Here is a 15,652-nt window from a genome sequence, read left to right as displayed (position 1 = left end):
AAGGGGGCTCTGTGAAAGCATTATGAGCGTTGCATGACTGAGGGATGGACAAGAGGCTTTGTGTAGGAGACTGTTATGCATGGTGCCAGGGGCTCTGGTGCATGGTGCCAGGGGTGATCAATGCCCAAGGAGAGCTGATGGGTTCTGGGAGGATGCAAGGGGACTAAGGGGAGAAGGATGTCTGGGGCTGCAGGAGGCAGGCTGGTGGGTGTCTGAGAAAGGTGGGACATGCAGGATGCTGAGTGGTTCTGGGTGGCTAGGGGGATGCAAGGGCCTGAGGCAATGGGTGCTGTGGGGGTTCTATAGGCACCCATGAGGGGCCTAGGTCATCCCCTGCCCCGTATTAGCTTCCCCACTGTCCCTATGTGTGTGAGTGGAGTTCAGCTCTGCCCACTCGCTTTAGTAGGGGATTTCCCCTTTCCTGTTGCAATTGGCCAGGCTCCGGCTTGCAGGGGAGGGGTGACTCGGAGCACAACCTTCAGCTCCCTTCGCCCCCGCTCAGGCGTTGCGGTTGCGTTGCGCGCTGCCGCCGCCAGGGGCCGCCCCGCGCGCCTGGTCCCAGCTCTGTGCGGCCGCCAGGGGGCGGCGGCTGGTCCCACCCGCGTTGGCTCAGGCGGCGGCGGCGATGGCGTCTGCCGGGCGCTACCGGGCTCTGCGCAGGGCGGAGCTGAGGCTGGAGTATCTCCACGCCAACTCGTGAGTGACTCTTCCAGGCGGGCGCGGAGAGTGTCCGGCTCCCGCTGTGCCTGGTGCCCCCCGCCGGTCACGGCAGCCTGGGGCACTGCGGGTGGGAAGCCCGCGGCGCTGGTGTGTTGGGGGCAGCAGCGGTGGCAGAAGGCATGAGCCCCTGGGTAGCGCGGTGGGTGCATGCCCGGAGCTTACAGGCTCAGGCAGCGGAAAAGGCTGTACCCTCTCGGTGTGTGCTCGGACTGCTGAGTCGTACACTCAGGTTTCCCCCAGGTAAATGGTCTGTTCTCTTTAGAAGGATAATTCTCAACCCACCCCACTCCCCCTCCGGCCCAGGCCCCTTACACTCTCCAGCTCACTTTGCAAGGGGAACTTTCCATCTGTTGTAAAACCAGTTCCTACTCAAGTGCTGGCAATTCCCTTTCAACAACATAGGGCACTGGTCCCCAACCTTTTTGTGGCCAGTGGCACATTCATGTTTTCAGAAGGGTGTGGCAGGCGCCAACAGTTTTTCAAGGCTTATTTTGTATTTGTACATTAAATAATATGAAAAACGTTATATTTAATATTACGTAATATATGAATCCATAAGATAAAAAGGGTAATTTTACATATAAAAGGTATTAATTAAATTATTCAGCAATTACTCTTTCACCTTACCGTGTGAATTTGCTCTTTTTTATCTACCTGTAAGAAAAATTAAGGAGCTTTTACAACATAAATATCATAAACAGTTTTCTTCTTATTTATTTTTAAAAAGTAAAACACTGTTGAACTGCTGGTCCAAATATATTTATTATTCTTATTTTAACAAAATGAAGCTTGCAGCCCCAGAGTTCTCTGCCCCTGGCAGGGTCGGGGCCATGGCTTCGAAGCCAGAGAGAAGCCCCGGTCCCCCACCTGCCAGGGACAGAGAATGCCGGTGCCCGCAGCCTGCAGCCCCGGGAAAGCCAGAGAGAAGCCCCGGCCCCGCACCTGCCAGGAACAGGGAACGCCAGTGCCTGCAGCCCTGGAGTTCTCTGTCCCCAGCAGGCGCGAGGCTGCGGCTTCTCTCCAGCTTAAGCTGTGGCCCGACGCCTGCCGGGGACAGAGAACACCGAAGCCTGCAGCCCCAGAGAAGCCGGAGAGAAGCCACAGCCCCGCGCCTGCCGGGGACAGAGAACACCAAAGCCTGCAGCCCCAGAGAAGCCGGAGAGAAGCCACAGCCCCGCGCCTGCCAGGGACAGAGAACACCAAAGCCTGCAGCCCCAGAGAAGCCGGAGAGAAGCCACAGCCCCGCGCCTGCCAGGGACAGAGAACACCTGCAGCCCTGGAGTACTCTGTCCCCAGCAGGTGCGGGATCACAGCTTCTCTCCCATGCTGGGCACTAGGTGGGCCACGTGCCTGCCGGGGACGGAGAACATCAGCGCCCACAGCCTGCAGCCCCGAAGAAGCCAGAGAAAAGCTGCAGCCCCTCGCCTGCCAGGGACAGAGAACATCGGCGCCTGCAGCCCTGGAGTACTCTGTCCCCAGCAGGTGCGGGATCCTGGCTTCTCTCCCATGCTGGGCACTAGGCGAGCCATGTGCCTGCCGGGGACAGAGAACACTGGCGCCCGCAGCCCCGGAGAAACTGGAGAAAAGCCACAACCCCGCGCCTGCCAGGGACAGAGAACACCGTCGCCTGCAGGCTGCGGGCCCTGGAGTTCTCTGTCCCCAGCAGGTGCAGGGCTGTGGCTTCTCTCCCCTACTGGGCACTAGGCGGGCCACCTGCCTGCAGGGGACAGAGAACACTGGCGCCCACAGCCCCGGAGAAACTGGAGAAAAGCCGCAGCCCCGCACCTGCCAGGGACAGAGAACACCAGTGCCTGCAGCCTGTGGGCCCCGGAGTTCTCTGTCCCTGAGAGGTGCAGGGCTGTGGCTGCTCTCCCTTGCTGGGCACTAGGTGGGTGCACATAAATGCCCCGGTGGGTGCTATGGCACCCACGGGCACCACCTTGGGGACCACTGACCAGGGGCGGCTCCAGGCCCCAGCACACCAAGTGCGTGCTTGGGGCGGCATGCCGTGGGGGATGCTCTGCCAGTCACCGGGAGGGCGGCAGGTGGCTCCAGTGGACCTCCCGCAGGCGTGCCTCCGGAGGGTCCGCTGATCCTGCAGCTTCGGTGGAGCATCCACAGGCACGCCTGCAGGAGGTCCATGGGACCAGCGGACTCTCCGCAGGCACGTCTGCGGGAGGTCCACCGAAGCCGTGGGACCGGCAACTGGCAGACCGGCCACTGTGCTTGGGGCAGCGAAATGGCTAGAGCCGCCTCTGCCACTGACATAGGGAATGTCTTTTAAAATAAACCTCTTCTGTCTCCACTCAGTCTGTAACAATGACTGCTTCTAAAACGCTTGCATCTGTAGCTCTCAAAGAGCTTTAAAAGGGTAGGTATGCCATTTCTCAGGTAGGGAAGCGGGGTTAAAGCATATATTTTCAAAAACATTTGCTACTTCTGGGTACTTAATTTTCTGCCCCAGAGTACGGCTTTGTTCTTTTCCTGAAGCATTGAGCATCAGCAACTGAAGGCAAGGGGAATTACCAGCATCTAAGCACCCCAAAATAGCAAGCATTTAAGGTAATTTGGATTGAGTGACGTGTCCAAGGGACATACATCAATTTGATAGCTAAATTAGTAACAGAACTATACCCCTCTGACTCCCGCATCTGTGCTCAGTCCATTTGACTGTAGCTTCCTGAGTTCAATAAGAGTTGGTTGTGGGGAAGAAAAGTTAGTTGGTCTTCCTGCATGAGAAGTTGAAGAAATCTGGCAAATGTTAAGAAGCCTATGATGTGTTCCTATCTGATGTGCTTTCTTTTCCTGTGTATTTTGTCTCCCACGCTTGCACCACCACTGCAGCTCTAGTGGCAGTAACAGCCATCGCTGCTGCCTGCAGGAGACTGGATCGGCACAGGTCACAAACTAGTGTACACTGGCTGCTGTCTTAACTATTGTCTTTTAATCTTGCTGAGACATAGGCAATAGTTTTACACACTGGCAGCTAATCTATTCTGATGCTCCCTTGAATGAGTTAGGTAACAGTGGCCTGTGGCAAAAAAAAATGCTGTGGTTGTTGGAGTCCAAGGCTGCATCTGCACTAGAAAATGCTACACACATTTTTCCCGCCTTTGTGCCAACAATGACATAAGCACTGTTGTACATAGTGCTTGGGTGGCTTAAAAAACTCTCTCTCTAAAAGGGCTTGGGCTCTGTCTAGTCTACCACTTGCATTACTGCTTGCACTGGTGTGGCTGCACAATTGCTGGAGTATGTGTGCAAAGTAAAAGTAGTTTAGTTAGGACAAGAAGTAGTGTATTATTATCACTGAAATAATCTTTTGGGTGGGAATTGAAGGATATTGTTCCTTACATAAAAGAGCAGAGTTTAAACCCTCTCTCAAGAGTCCTGTGTTGCTGTCATGTTTCATTTTTGTAGCTCAGAAATTTGAGATGTACAAACAAACAATACTGGAATTTCAGATGTTCTTTTAATGTTAGAATAATGCTCTGCCAAAAATTCTTCATTGAGAGTATAGGATTTTGAGGACAAGCTTTAGTCTATAATGTGTCTCTTTATATCTCCCTATAATAAAACTTGAAAATACAGTGTTAAAATGAAAAGTCTGACAAGTTCCATAACTAGAGCACCATTAGTATTCTTGCAGGCAACAGTGGGCATTATCAGCTGTTGGTGTGACTTAAAGGACAGTTGTATTTAACACGGTTGAGCTAAATCCCTAATTCTGTGGAGAATGCCACCTGCATTTGAGTCAATCTGTCTCCCATCCTCCGGCTCCTGTACCTTAAATCACCTGCTGTTGCTGAATGCAGGATGAATTGATCCTTATTTGCAAGTTTCTATCCCCGACTGCACAATTGCCCAGATGCATTTTTGGGGCAGGAGGGGTGGCAGAAGCACCACAGATTGGCCACAGCTGGAGGTAGGATCACAAATAGGTCTAATGCTCCTGAGTTGGTACAAAGAATCCTCTCAATTTGATATCTGGCTGGTGGATTTTGATCACATGATCAGGGTCCGACTGATTGCTATATATGGGCTAAGGAAGGGATTTCTCCTGGGTCATATTGGTAAGGACCTTCCTCTGCAGCAAGGGGAATAGATTGCTGTTGGGATCATCTAGACATAACTCACATAATCAGTTCCTTGCTATTGCAGGGGTCTTGGCATTGGTAGCACCTCAGTCTCTCCTGTTCTCTGCCAGTGGCACACAACAGTTTAGATGGCTGAGGATAAAAGTGCTTAGTTTAACTAAAGTTATTGGGCTTAGTGTGGGGTATCTGGTGTAATTTAATGGCCTGTGATGTACAAGAAGTAAGCCTAGTTCAGTGTTTTTACCTTTTTTTCATTGGTGGGCCCCTAAAAACTTTTGAATGGAGGTGTGGACTCCTTTGGAAATCTTAGCCATCGTCTGTGCCCCCCAGGGGTCTGCAGACCATAGGCTGAAATTCACTGCTCTCGATGATGTAGTGATCTGTTCTGACCTTGAACTATCTGAAAATATGAAATTGAATCCTTCTTGGGGAGATATGGCCTGACTTTAAATCTCATTAGAATAGTAAATAGAGAGTAAACATACTGGGAATGGAGTTACACTGTTGTGAGATCAGAACTAGGCTCAAGCATATTGATGTCTGTATAGTTCTTAATAGGTCATAGCATCATAGAGAGCTTGTATTACTACTTGCCCGTGCCACAAAATGAAATTAGCTTTTTCTACCAACTTCAAAAAAAAATCAATAGTGTACAATTTTTTTTTGGCTTATATCGTAGCAGAAATCAAGCCCTTTTAACTGCTTCACCACTAGGGTAGTGAAAATGTTCTGATGTGTAACAGGCATAATTAGAGAATGCAATATACATAACAGGTTAAAATGCAGAGTGACCAGCCTGCAAATTCAGTTTTTAGAAATCTTTACCACTAACCTTCACAATAGTATGTGTGTATATGAATCTTAAATTAAAAGCTGCTTTCATACAATTTCATGTGTTTCAGTGTCAGGAACCGAACATATTTCTTATGTAGATTCCATAATACACAGATACTTGATTTGGTATTACCAATTGCTTGTAGCTTTTAACCAACTTTTACCTTTATTTTAGCACCACTCACGACTTTCTCTTTGGAGCGATTGCTGAACTGATTGACAATGCCCGGTAAATATTATACTTGTAGGACGCAAGTTCTTTTATTTATGGGTTTAAATGTTTCGCAAGGCTGACTCTTCCAGTGAGAGGTGAGGAAATGTTTCCACAGGTGAAAGTGATAAAGTAATTTTGAGGATTGCCTGACACCTTGTCTGCACTACAAATATTTTGCTGGTTTGTCTATCTCAGCATAGCCTCCTAGTGTCAATGCTGTAACATAGACACAGCCTAAATTATATACAAGTGTACCATGGGACATGATCTCAGTGAAACAGTACTTGTCCTACTTCCGTTTTAATTGTTCTTCATTTATTGAAGTTGTGAAGCATTTTAAAGAGCTGATTCTGAGAGGCCGGGTGCCCTCACTGGAATTGAGGTCACTGAGCATTTTTTAGGGCTAGTCCTTTACGTATCAGGCCTACAGTGTGTCTCACTAGCAAATCATGGTAACTTTAATGATTGAATGTAACCATAAAAGATCTGATTCTGCAAACTAAGTGTGATACTTACTATTCACAGTAGCAAACGCTATGCTCCGTGTTTGAAGGCTTAGGTGCAAAGACTGTATATAAGGTGACAAAAACAAGCAAATTCAGACTTAGGTGTCTTAAGGAGGATTTGGCTGTAGGCCTGTTGTGTAGGTCTCACTGCATACGTGTTCTCTCTCAAGTGGGTTAATGCTGGGGTGGTGTTACATATGCTGAGGCCAGGCCTATACTCTAAAGTTAAATTAACAGCTGTATTTTTCAGGGGTGTGAAAAACCCATGCCCTTAGTGATGTAGTTAACTGGCTTAACCCTTAGTGTAGACTGTGCTAGGCTTGATGGAAGAATTCTCCTGTTGAACTAGCTACAACCCCATGGGGCGGTGGATTAAGTAGACTGATGGGAGAACCTCTCCCATCAGTGCAATGAGTGTCTACACTGAAACACGACAGCGGCATAGCTGCAGCATTTCAAGTGTAGACAAGCCCAGTGTGGTTAATAGTAAATTGACGCATGAGAAGCCCCCTTTATTCTGTACCCATTTATCTGCTTTCTTTGTACCTGTTCCCCTTTTTCTTTACCCTACTTCATGCTCTGCCTTCTAATAATATAGAGTGTTTCCAATATGTCCTAACCCCTAGGACACATCTGCTAGTTGATATAGACTGGGCTCAGGTCTTGGAAATGGCTGTCCAACACACTCTGAGGAGATACTTGTGATTGGCTGTAGTTTTGCTAGCTGCAGGGACCCCAAAGTATCAACTAACTAAAACATTTTTATTGTGCGCACACACAGCTTCATTTTAAGAGTTTAGTTGTTTTAAATAGAAATAATTCTTTCAAGTATGCAAAATGATTGGTCACACTGTATGTGTCTCACTAACTGGGAAAGTATTTCATAATGCAAAGCTGGTTTTTGTAATTTGTGCCACAATGCTCAAACACGGAGAAATTGAATTTTTAAACTTTTCCTTTAACTTAGTAACTTTGAGTATAGCTAAAAATAAAATAGCTCCCAGGGTAGTGGTAGGTCTTCAGTGTGTTACCGGTTTAACTACTACCAGTTTTCAATGCACAGTTTTCTTATTATCTCCAAGTTCAAGTGGCAAGAACTAGAATGTCAGACCCTGTTTCTGTTATGAAACATTTTTAAAATAGAAAAGATTGCTGCCTGGTTAGACTCATTAAGCTAAATCTAGTAAGAATAACTCTTCAAGTACTAAGAAAAATCTTGGCTGGCAGCAAAATCTTGACATGTCCTTTCAATCTGTGCAATAGAATTTTGCTAGTTAAAATGAAAGTTTGGGAGATATATTTCTGATGAATGAATTTTGCCAGATAGTCATTAGGTATACACACATGACAAGCAAGGAATGACTCATCACAAAATATGCTTCGTTGATTGACATGACTAGTGTAGGTAAGTTTTAGTTCTTTATGATTCTCCATGGCATTTTAATAAATGTTTCTAGTATTTTTAGTAATATGAAGCCTTACGAACTCTCTGTTAAATACTTCCTAGTAAATAGAGAGAGGTGACCATTTTATTTTGCATGTAAGTTAAAGGATTAACCAAGTTCCCCTGTACTTGTGGAAAAACTGATTTTCCATGGATATTTTACATTACATCTAGTCTCTCTTGAAGATTATGTGTGGGACAATTGCTAATAATAATTAAGCAATTAAAGAGGGATTGCACCTGGATATTGGGAAGAGTTAGGGACACGGGGGGGGGGGGGGAAGTGGGGTAATTTGCCCCACACCCCGGGCCCTGCAGGGGCCCTGTGAGCTGCTCCAGATTTTTGGTGGTGGGCCCTTCATGACGGGAGGCGGGGAGGGAAAGCCGTGATCGGCGACACTTAGGCAGCTCTACCACTGCCGCTTCATTCTTTGGCTGCATTCGGCAGCGGGTCCTTCGCTCCGAGAGGGACCTGCCGCTGAATTGCCGCCGAAGACCAGGCCCTGCCCAAGGCCCCCTGAATCCTCTGGGTGGCCCTGAGAAGAGTACAGAAAAACTATTGGGCCAGTATTTGTTTCTTTCCTTTGCTGCTGCAGACTTCTGATCCCTGTAAAGTTACTGGCATAATTCTCCTACATGACCCAGCAGTGAATTCTGAATCTTATCTCTGCCATCAGTGAGATGCTGTGGAAAGATTTGTGACAAATTCAGCTATATCACTTCATTAAAGGATCAGATAAGAGGAGGTAACTTTGACAGGAAATGGATGTTTGATGTCCAACTCTCTCTCTCTCTCAAATCCATTATTAAGCATTTTGGTCTGAAACGTGGAATTTCTTCCAGAGCAGTAGCTCTGAGGTGTTAATAGAAATAGGTGAGTAACTGACAAACTATCAATATTTAAGGCACTCGATGATCTTTGGATCATGCTTTCTTTTCTATGCTAGACCTTATGTCATCAAGATTCCTATTACCTGGTGCTCTGAGTCTCTGACCTACCTTCATTGGAGTGTTTGGGTTTGAAACAAATCACAGATAGCAATATGAGAATCATGATTGTTGCATATAAGCATCAGGAACATTTAATTGCTTTTTTCTTCACTGTCTCTGACTTATTTAAGTTTCCTGACCTTCCCCACACCTTACTAGCACTCTTGGCTTCATTTCTTCTGAGAGAGCTTCCATTCTAAAACTTGCTAATTCTTAATCCTTTTATTGTCTCTTTTGGTATCAACCATAGCTGCTGATCTGACAGCTTTCTCCAATATGTATGTGGTCTGAATGGCTTGGATAAAGGCCAAGGAACATTGTGTCTCCTGGAGGGTTGTAGTAAACAAATATTGCGTTAAGGCCTTGCTTCAGGCATTTTTCCTTTGAAAGGCAGCTGAATTCTGTAAAGCTTGAGAAGGACATATAAGAATCGTTGCTCTTGGCCATTTTCATCAGTTTTGGGCCCTTCGACATCCCTGTAGCTTGCTACAAATGGATATAAATGGCTTTGAAGTTAAAATTACATCTCTTTGTGGAATGATTTTGTCCCAGTCCTGTTGATGACTTATTAAAGGTGAAATCGAAAACTTTTTGCTAAGGCTTGAATTTGGGGATCTTTGTTTCTCTTGGAACAGCCAGTAGCATTGCAGTCTTGCATGGTAACCTAGGGGGGACACAGCTATCTCCTCTGCTTTAGGTGTTAGTGGTGCCATCTACTGTTATAGGGGAAATCCAACAACCTGCTCCTGGAACTTTGCAGGTAAGTAAGGAGCATAATTCTGGATTCCTTATATTACTTCAGCTCTCATTGGAGGCAAAAGATTTGGGTAGGCAAAGAATGCAAGATTGGGCTCTAAAGGAGAAAGTGACTTTTCTCCACTTGGACTCTAACTTTTATTTACAGTTTCAAATGGATATAATTTCCTTGACTGCAAATTAATAATTAAGTCTGCAGACACTAAGTGCCAGTAACATGATATCCTCTACAAAGTTACCACACTGTAGCATGAGATAAATATTGCTTTAAGTGTAATGGATTACTGTAACATTCCAGATACTTCAGCAGCAACTGTTAGTAGAGGGCTTGTTATTGTTGTCCAAATGACTCGTCGTGTGGTGTTGGTGTAACCAAAGGGTGCTATACACATATAGAAAAGGGACCTTACAATCTAAAGACAAAATAGAAGAAAGGTAGGGGATGAGGAAACATACAAGCATATGAGCCTGGTGAAGAATTGGTACAGCTTTGTTAGTCACATGTATTCTCTCTTTTTTTTTCCCCCTCTGTGGGCAGAGGAAGGTAATTTTGTACTCTTGTTTTCAGAGATGCAGGAGCCACCAGACTTGACATATTTACTGGTAAGTGCCGTAAAAAATAGTTAAAGGGGGTGATGCCAGTTGTCAGCAAGAGGCATATCAAGAGGGCATTGGTCTGCATCTAATTCCTCAGTTGCAGGTGTCTGCCTGCACACTATCATGCTAGTTGAAAATTTGGCTTTGGAAATATCAGATGATGGGGTTTCTATTTCCCTTGGGAAATCATCCCACAAATAAATGGATGTTGTCTTTCAGGAGGCTTGTTTAACTGTCGTTAACTATTTCTTTCAATGGCTGGGGTACAGAATGTATAATGCTTCTGCATGCTTAAGAGTATTGTTGGCAGTATCAATGAACAAAGGATGCAGAAGTATTTCAGCTTTCTTGTAAAATCAGGTTTTAGTATTTTCAGCAGGGCTGTTCAGTGGAGATATATAAGTAGCTAAAAAAAAATTCACTGTTTCTCCTCTTTTTTTTTTTTCTCATTTTTTATTCTGGTGAAACATTTATTTTGCAAAGCTGAACTCTCACTGACATTGTTTGGCCAGCTAATCCTACTGAAAGCTGGAGTAGAGCTGGCCTAATCCCTTTGCCCCACTGAGTTTTAGACTAGCCAGATTCCCACCATATAGCTTCCCTTATGGGATGCTGAGATGTCTCATGCTGGTTTCTACCCCTTGTTTCTACCTGTTTTTCAAGTTGCATCATTCACTTCACATGCTTCTGAGACCTCCAGCTGAGATATTGAACAGACATCAAGACTTGCACAGCTCTCTTTCTTTAGCTAAGTCAGGTTGGAAGGTGGTTGCTTTTTTGAAGAACTTAGAACACACACACAAAATATCTTAATACTTACAAACCACTGGGTTTAGATTACAGAAAATAAGAAGTATAGTAAAACAGCGGTTTGTCATTTTATTATTTCTCTTCTTTGCTGAAAAATGACTTGTGTGAGCCTTGGGTATCAGTTACAGGGATCAAAGGGCAATCCAGACCAGTGAGGGGTTGTGTCACCACTTGTTCTGCAATCCTGTGCCTTACAATGCTTTGCTAATATAGCTTCAGCTGAGATGCTCACAAGCAGCCTACAAGTGTGCAGGTCACACCCTGAGTGTCCATGTGGTAGACAGCCCTGATTCAGCAGCTTTGACCTCAGCAATACCTCATTCTGGCTTCCACCAGCCTTGGTCACAGCCAGCAAGATGACCCCAGCATACTACCAGTCCTGAATTTTCCTGAGACCAGGTACTCTATAATGTCCACACCTTTTCTGGATAGTTCAGAGAAATAAGGTTTGTTTGTTCCTCTAAAGACACACAAGCACATAAGTTTATAAACTGAACTGGGGTAAATATACCCTTCCCTTTAAACATAGCACTGAGTTAACAGTAGGGCATGGGTTAAGTGATGTCAAGTGAAAGGAATAAAGTTAGAGGGTTATGAGCAAATAAAAGTGAAAACATGCATCTAAACATCTACATCTTAACCTAGCAAGGTACAACCTTTGTTGAAGATGGCTTCTCACCTATATTCAGTTTCCAGACACTTCTAACTCCCCCCCCCCCAAATCTTTCTCAGCTTGTAAGCACTCTGTTCCCTTGTCTCTGTAGTGATGGATGCCAAAGATGGCTTCTGTCCTTGCTTAAGTCGAGTTATTATTTCAAGAGGCAGGAGGACCTCACACTGTTTTTTCTTTCCTGTGGCTTTCATTTCCTGTATGGAAGTGGGGCATCCAGTATTTTGATCCCACTATACTTAATTTACATAGGATACAGGTAATAGCTGCTTTCTTTCCTGTTTGGCCACAGACTTTACAGAATAATTTTATGAAGTATCCATATTTCCCCATATAATGTTAATACATTTCACCATCATATTACTCACTAGTGTGTCATTAGCTTTCAGAGAAGACCTCACTCTATATGTTTTTATAATACAGTAATATTATATACAGTCAGTTGATTCAGTCACTTCTCACTTGAGATTCAGACCTCTATGGCTTTATATATCAGTAAACATTTGAAATGATTTCTTCTGAGGGTTGCCTCTCAATGTAAAGTTTATTCAAGTTGTGAGGAAGGCAACATGGAGTCTGATGGCAAAGGAAGCACCATGCTTTTTCTTCCCCCACTTGTTATCTTAATAAATTTGTCTACCTAAAACATAAAAATGGACCTTCATTGTCTTTGCATGACAATCAGACTAGTCGGAGAATCAAATATATATTCCTTTGGCTGGGGCACACCTGTTTACCAGCGCCCCCTGACATGCCATAATTTCAGCATACATCCATAACTCTTAATACACACTGCGTACATACAGCACATAAGAATATTAATGATCAGTCAGTTATTAGTTTTCATATGATACCTCACAAGACATATTTTGTACAAAGATTATTACAGTTGTGTGTAGGATGTGAATAGAGGGCTTGTTAGATCACAATCTCCCTAACCAGCAAATTAGATTCCTCGGGTGTTTCAAACAGGTATTTCTCTTTTTTTTTTTTTTCAGTGGGTAATGACAAGCTCCGAGGGGGATTTATGTTGTGCTTTTTGGATGATGGATGCGGCATGACCCCTAGTAAGTTAATTATAAAGATGCTTAACTGGTTGTTCAAGGGAATATTCTGCAAATAAATAAAAACACCAAGTATATAGAGACATTATTTAAAATTATATATATATATACACACACACACACAAATTCACTTTGTTTTTAGTATTTTTGCTAGCAGAGTAAATTAATCCTGAAGTTTTTTTTTAAGCTGTGCATAAAATGACTAAATTTTCTTGGAAAAATGAAATGTAAAATATATGGATTATTACAGAAATATAATTGCCCTGCGTTTAAAGCATAGCACCAACCACATATCAGAAAATGATCAGAGTTCCAGGCACAGTATTACCGGTTAATTCATTGATTTCAGACAACCAAACAGTGAAACATTCATTTGTTGTTAGGTTCTCTCCCATAAAAGTATGGAGTTTAACATTGCTGTCCTAGCCAAATTTAAAATTCTGCTATAATTATTTTTTGGCTCCCTGAACTTCCTCTCTAGCTTGCATTGGACATGGTATTTTTCCTACTGTGCTTATGTTTTGTCAAACTGCTGTATTTCAGTGTTCGATGATGCATTCCTTGCTTACTACAGGAGTTCCTACACTGTTGTTTTTTTTTTTATTCAAACAAAGCAAAAAAACCCCTCTGGAATAGTTCATAATAAAGACTACAATGAAAATGTAACATCAGACTCATTTCCACATATCACCGTATTTCAAGCCAATAAATAGTGTACTTTCCTGTTTCCTAAGATGGTCACTTAATGATGCCAGTTTCAGGGAGTCTGCGAGCCCCGGTCTGCTTCACTCCAGCTGGACTGAAGCCCAGAGCAGAGCCAGGCTGGTCCCTGGAGTTTTTATAGCATGTTGGTCTCAGAAAGGAAAAGGTTGAGAACCCCTGACTTAAAGCACACTTCAGTGTACATCATAGGCAGCGATCAAAATAAAAATAGTACTTGTTCCTCTGAATTTGTACATGACGTTGATCCCTTGGTCCAATCAGCTGTCAACTGTGAATATCACAGTTGGAGGAACAGAAATGATACAGGAAGCAGCAGAGATGAATGTGTACTTGATTTATTTTACCTAAGCATAAGTCTTTATCTCAGTGGTGCCATTTTGCTTGCAAGAAGAGGATCAGTAGATGTTCACCTCCGATGGATTTTTTGTAAGTGGTCCCAAATAGACAATTCCCCTAAAACTCTAACAAAGAATCTTTATGATGGGACTTGCATTGGTTTAAGGAGTGCTGGGTGTAATTCTGTGTATTTTGCTATCATATTTTTGCAAAAGTCATGGGGGTATTGTAATGCTATAGTACTAGGCAACGTTGTGCTACTAGCAGCTCAAGACTTTTCAGATAAAATAACATTGTACCAGTTTGTCACTGGTGGAATCCTTAGTAGCTTAAAACCTGATTTCCAGTGTGTTGCTCCTGCTTCTTTTTTAAGAGTGAATTTATTTTCCTTTAAGTATCCAAACAGCCTTCTATTGACCAAGCTGTTTTAGTTCATTGATATTATGGCAGTTTCATGCTGCTCCCAAGTATATAATGGAGAGTCTTGATCTTCAGGTTAGGTTGATACATGCTGTAACTGTCAGATGTTCTTGGAAGTCATCCTTGCTAGTTAATTCTTTGAATGGCATTTGGCATGCGAACTTTCACTGCAAATGGAGAGAGCTACTCAGTGCCTACTGCAGCTACAACTGGTAGATTTCCTTCTTATGTGGAAAAAAACCTATGCAGAAAGCATCTGCAAGAGGGGAGATACTATTTTTGGCACAGGAATGTGGATCACAACCTAGCTTCTATTTCAAACTTGACCAGAGATCTTATATCATTTTGGGCAAGTCACGTAACTTCTGGTACTTGTTTTCTCATTAAAACGAGCACAGTGCTTACCTCGTGCTGAGGATCAACTCATTCTTGGTTTTTTAAAATGCGTAGTTCTTCCAATGAAATGAGCTATAAATACAAAATAAAATCTAATATTTGTTATGATTTAATTGTGGTGTGTACTGTCATTCCTGAGTTAAAAAGGGAAGGAGTACTAAGATTTGCTATACTTGATCAGACCATTGGTCCATTGAATCTGGTGTCCTACTTTTCTCAGCAATGATATGTAATTAGAGTATTTGTTTGGCTACCTCTGTACTGAATCAGACAAGCATGGAAACAACTTGTGTGTTGTTAGCCGTGGAGCAAGATATAAATCAGACACATCATAAGATCTCAACAAATCCTGTGCTGTAGCACTAACCAAGTGAATACTCATTTTAAAATCTATGCAGGTTTTTGAAGTTTTCAAGTCCTGATGTTTTTCTGTTGTTTTAACAATAACAATAAAATTCTATTGCAGAGGAAGCTACTGATCTGATTTATTTTGGAAGGTCTTCTAAGCGGACATCTCTCTCAAGAATGATTGGACGCTATGGCAATGGACTTAAATCGTAAGGGTGTTTTCTAAATCCTAGTGTCTTGATTGTCTCTGTCTCTGCCTCAGTATTTTTTTTTTTTTTTACCTATGATCCTTAACACACAAACTAAATGGAATAATGGAATATAATCCTAGAAAAATCAGTGTTCTATTTGGTCATCTAACAATCTCAATATTTAACTCAGTATTGTTCCTAATAGCGCATACTGAAGCTCCTGATGGTTCTAGTTGTCCAGTTATTTCTAATGTATATTTCAAAAGTGAATATATTCACCATATTGCCCTCTGCTGTCTCTTTTTCTGTAAAGGGAGGGAGAGTTTAGGGGAGAATTCCAGCCATTTTTAGGCCAGATTCTTGCTAGAGCAAGGAGGCAAAAATGGTACCTCCTGGTGCTAGCCTGGCCCTGTGTGTCCTAGAGAGGAGTCTGTCTCCTGACAGAGGACAGAGGATAGACTGCCTCTTCTTAGTGGTTCCACTGGGCAAAGGCAGCAATATTTGCTGCTGAAGGATCTCCACCAAAAGAAACTACT

At 43.6% G+C, this 15,652-nt stretch overlaps 1 protein-coding gene across 1 annotated transcript in view; it reads left to right on the top strand.

The window, feature by feature from the left end:
- The first annotated feature begins 625 nt into the window (after nucleotides 1-625).
- MORC1 (MORC family CW-type zinc finger 1) overlaps nucleotides 626-15,652 on the top strand; it is a 73,338-nt gene continuing 58,311 nt past the window's right edge. The window contains exons 1-5 of the mRNA XM_075063393.1: nucleotides 626-696; nucleotides 5,827-5,880; nucleotides 10,130-10,164; nucleotides 12,637-12,705; nucleotides 15,044-15,134. Of these exons, the coding sequence (XP_074919494.1) occupies nucleotides 626-696; nucleotides 5,827-5,880; nucleotides 10,130-10,164; nucleotides 12,637-12,705; nucleotides 15,044-15,134 (320 nt within the window). The remainder of the gene's footprint in view (nucleotides 697-5,826; nucleotides 5,881-10,129; nucleotides 10,165-12,636; nucleotides 12,706-15,043; nucleotides 15,135-15,652) is intronic.

Source organism: Chelonoidis abingdonii, chromosome 1, assembly GCF_003597395.2.
Source record: "Chelonoidis abingdonii isolate Lonesome George chromosome 1, CheloAbing_2.0, whole genome shotgun sequence".
Lineage (NCBI taxonomy): Eukaryota > Metazoa > Chordata > Testudines > Testudinidae > Chelonoidis > Chelonoidis abingdonii.
This window is presented reverse-complemented; position numbering and strand designations above follow the sequence as displayed.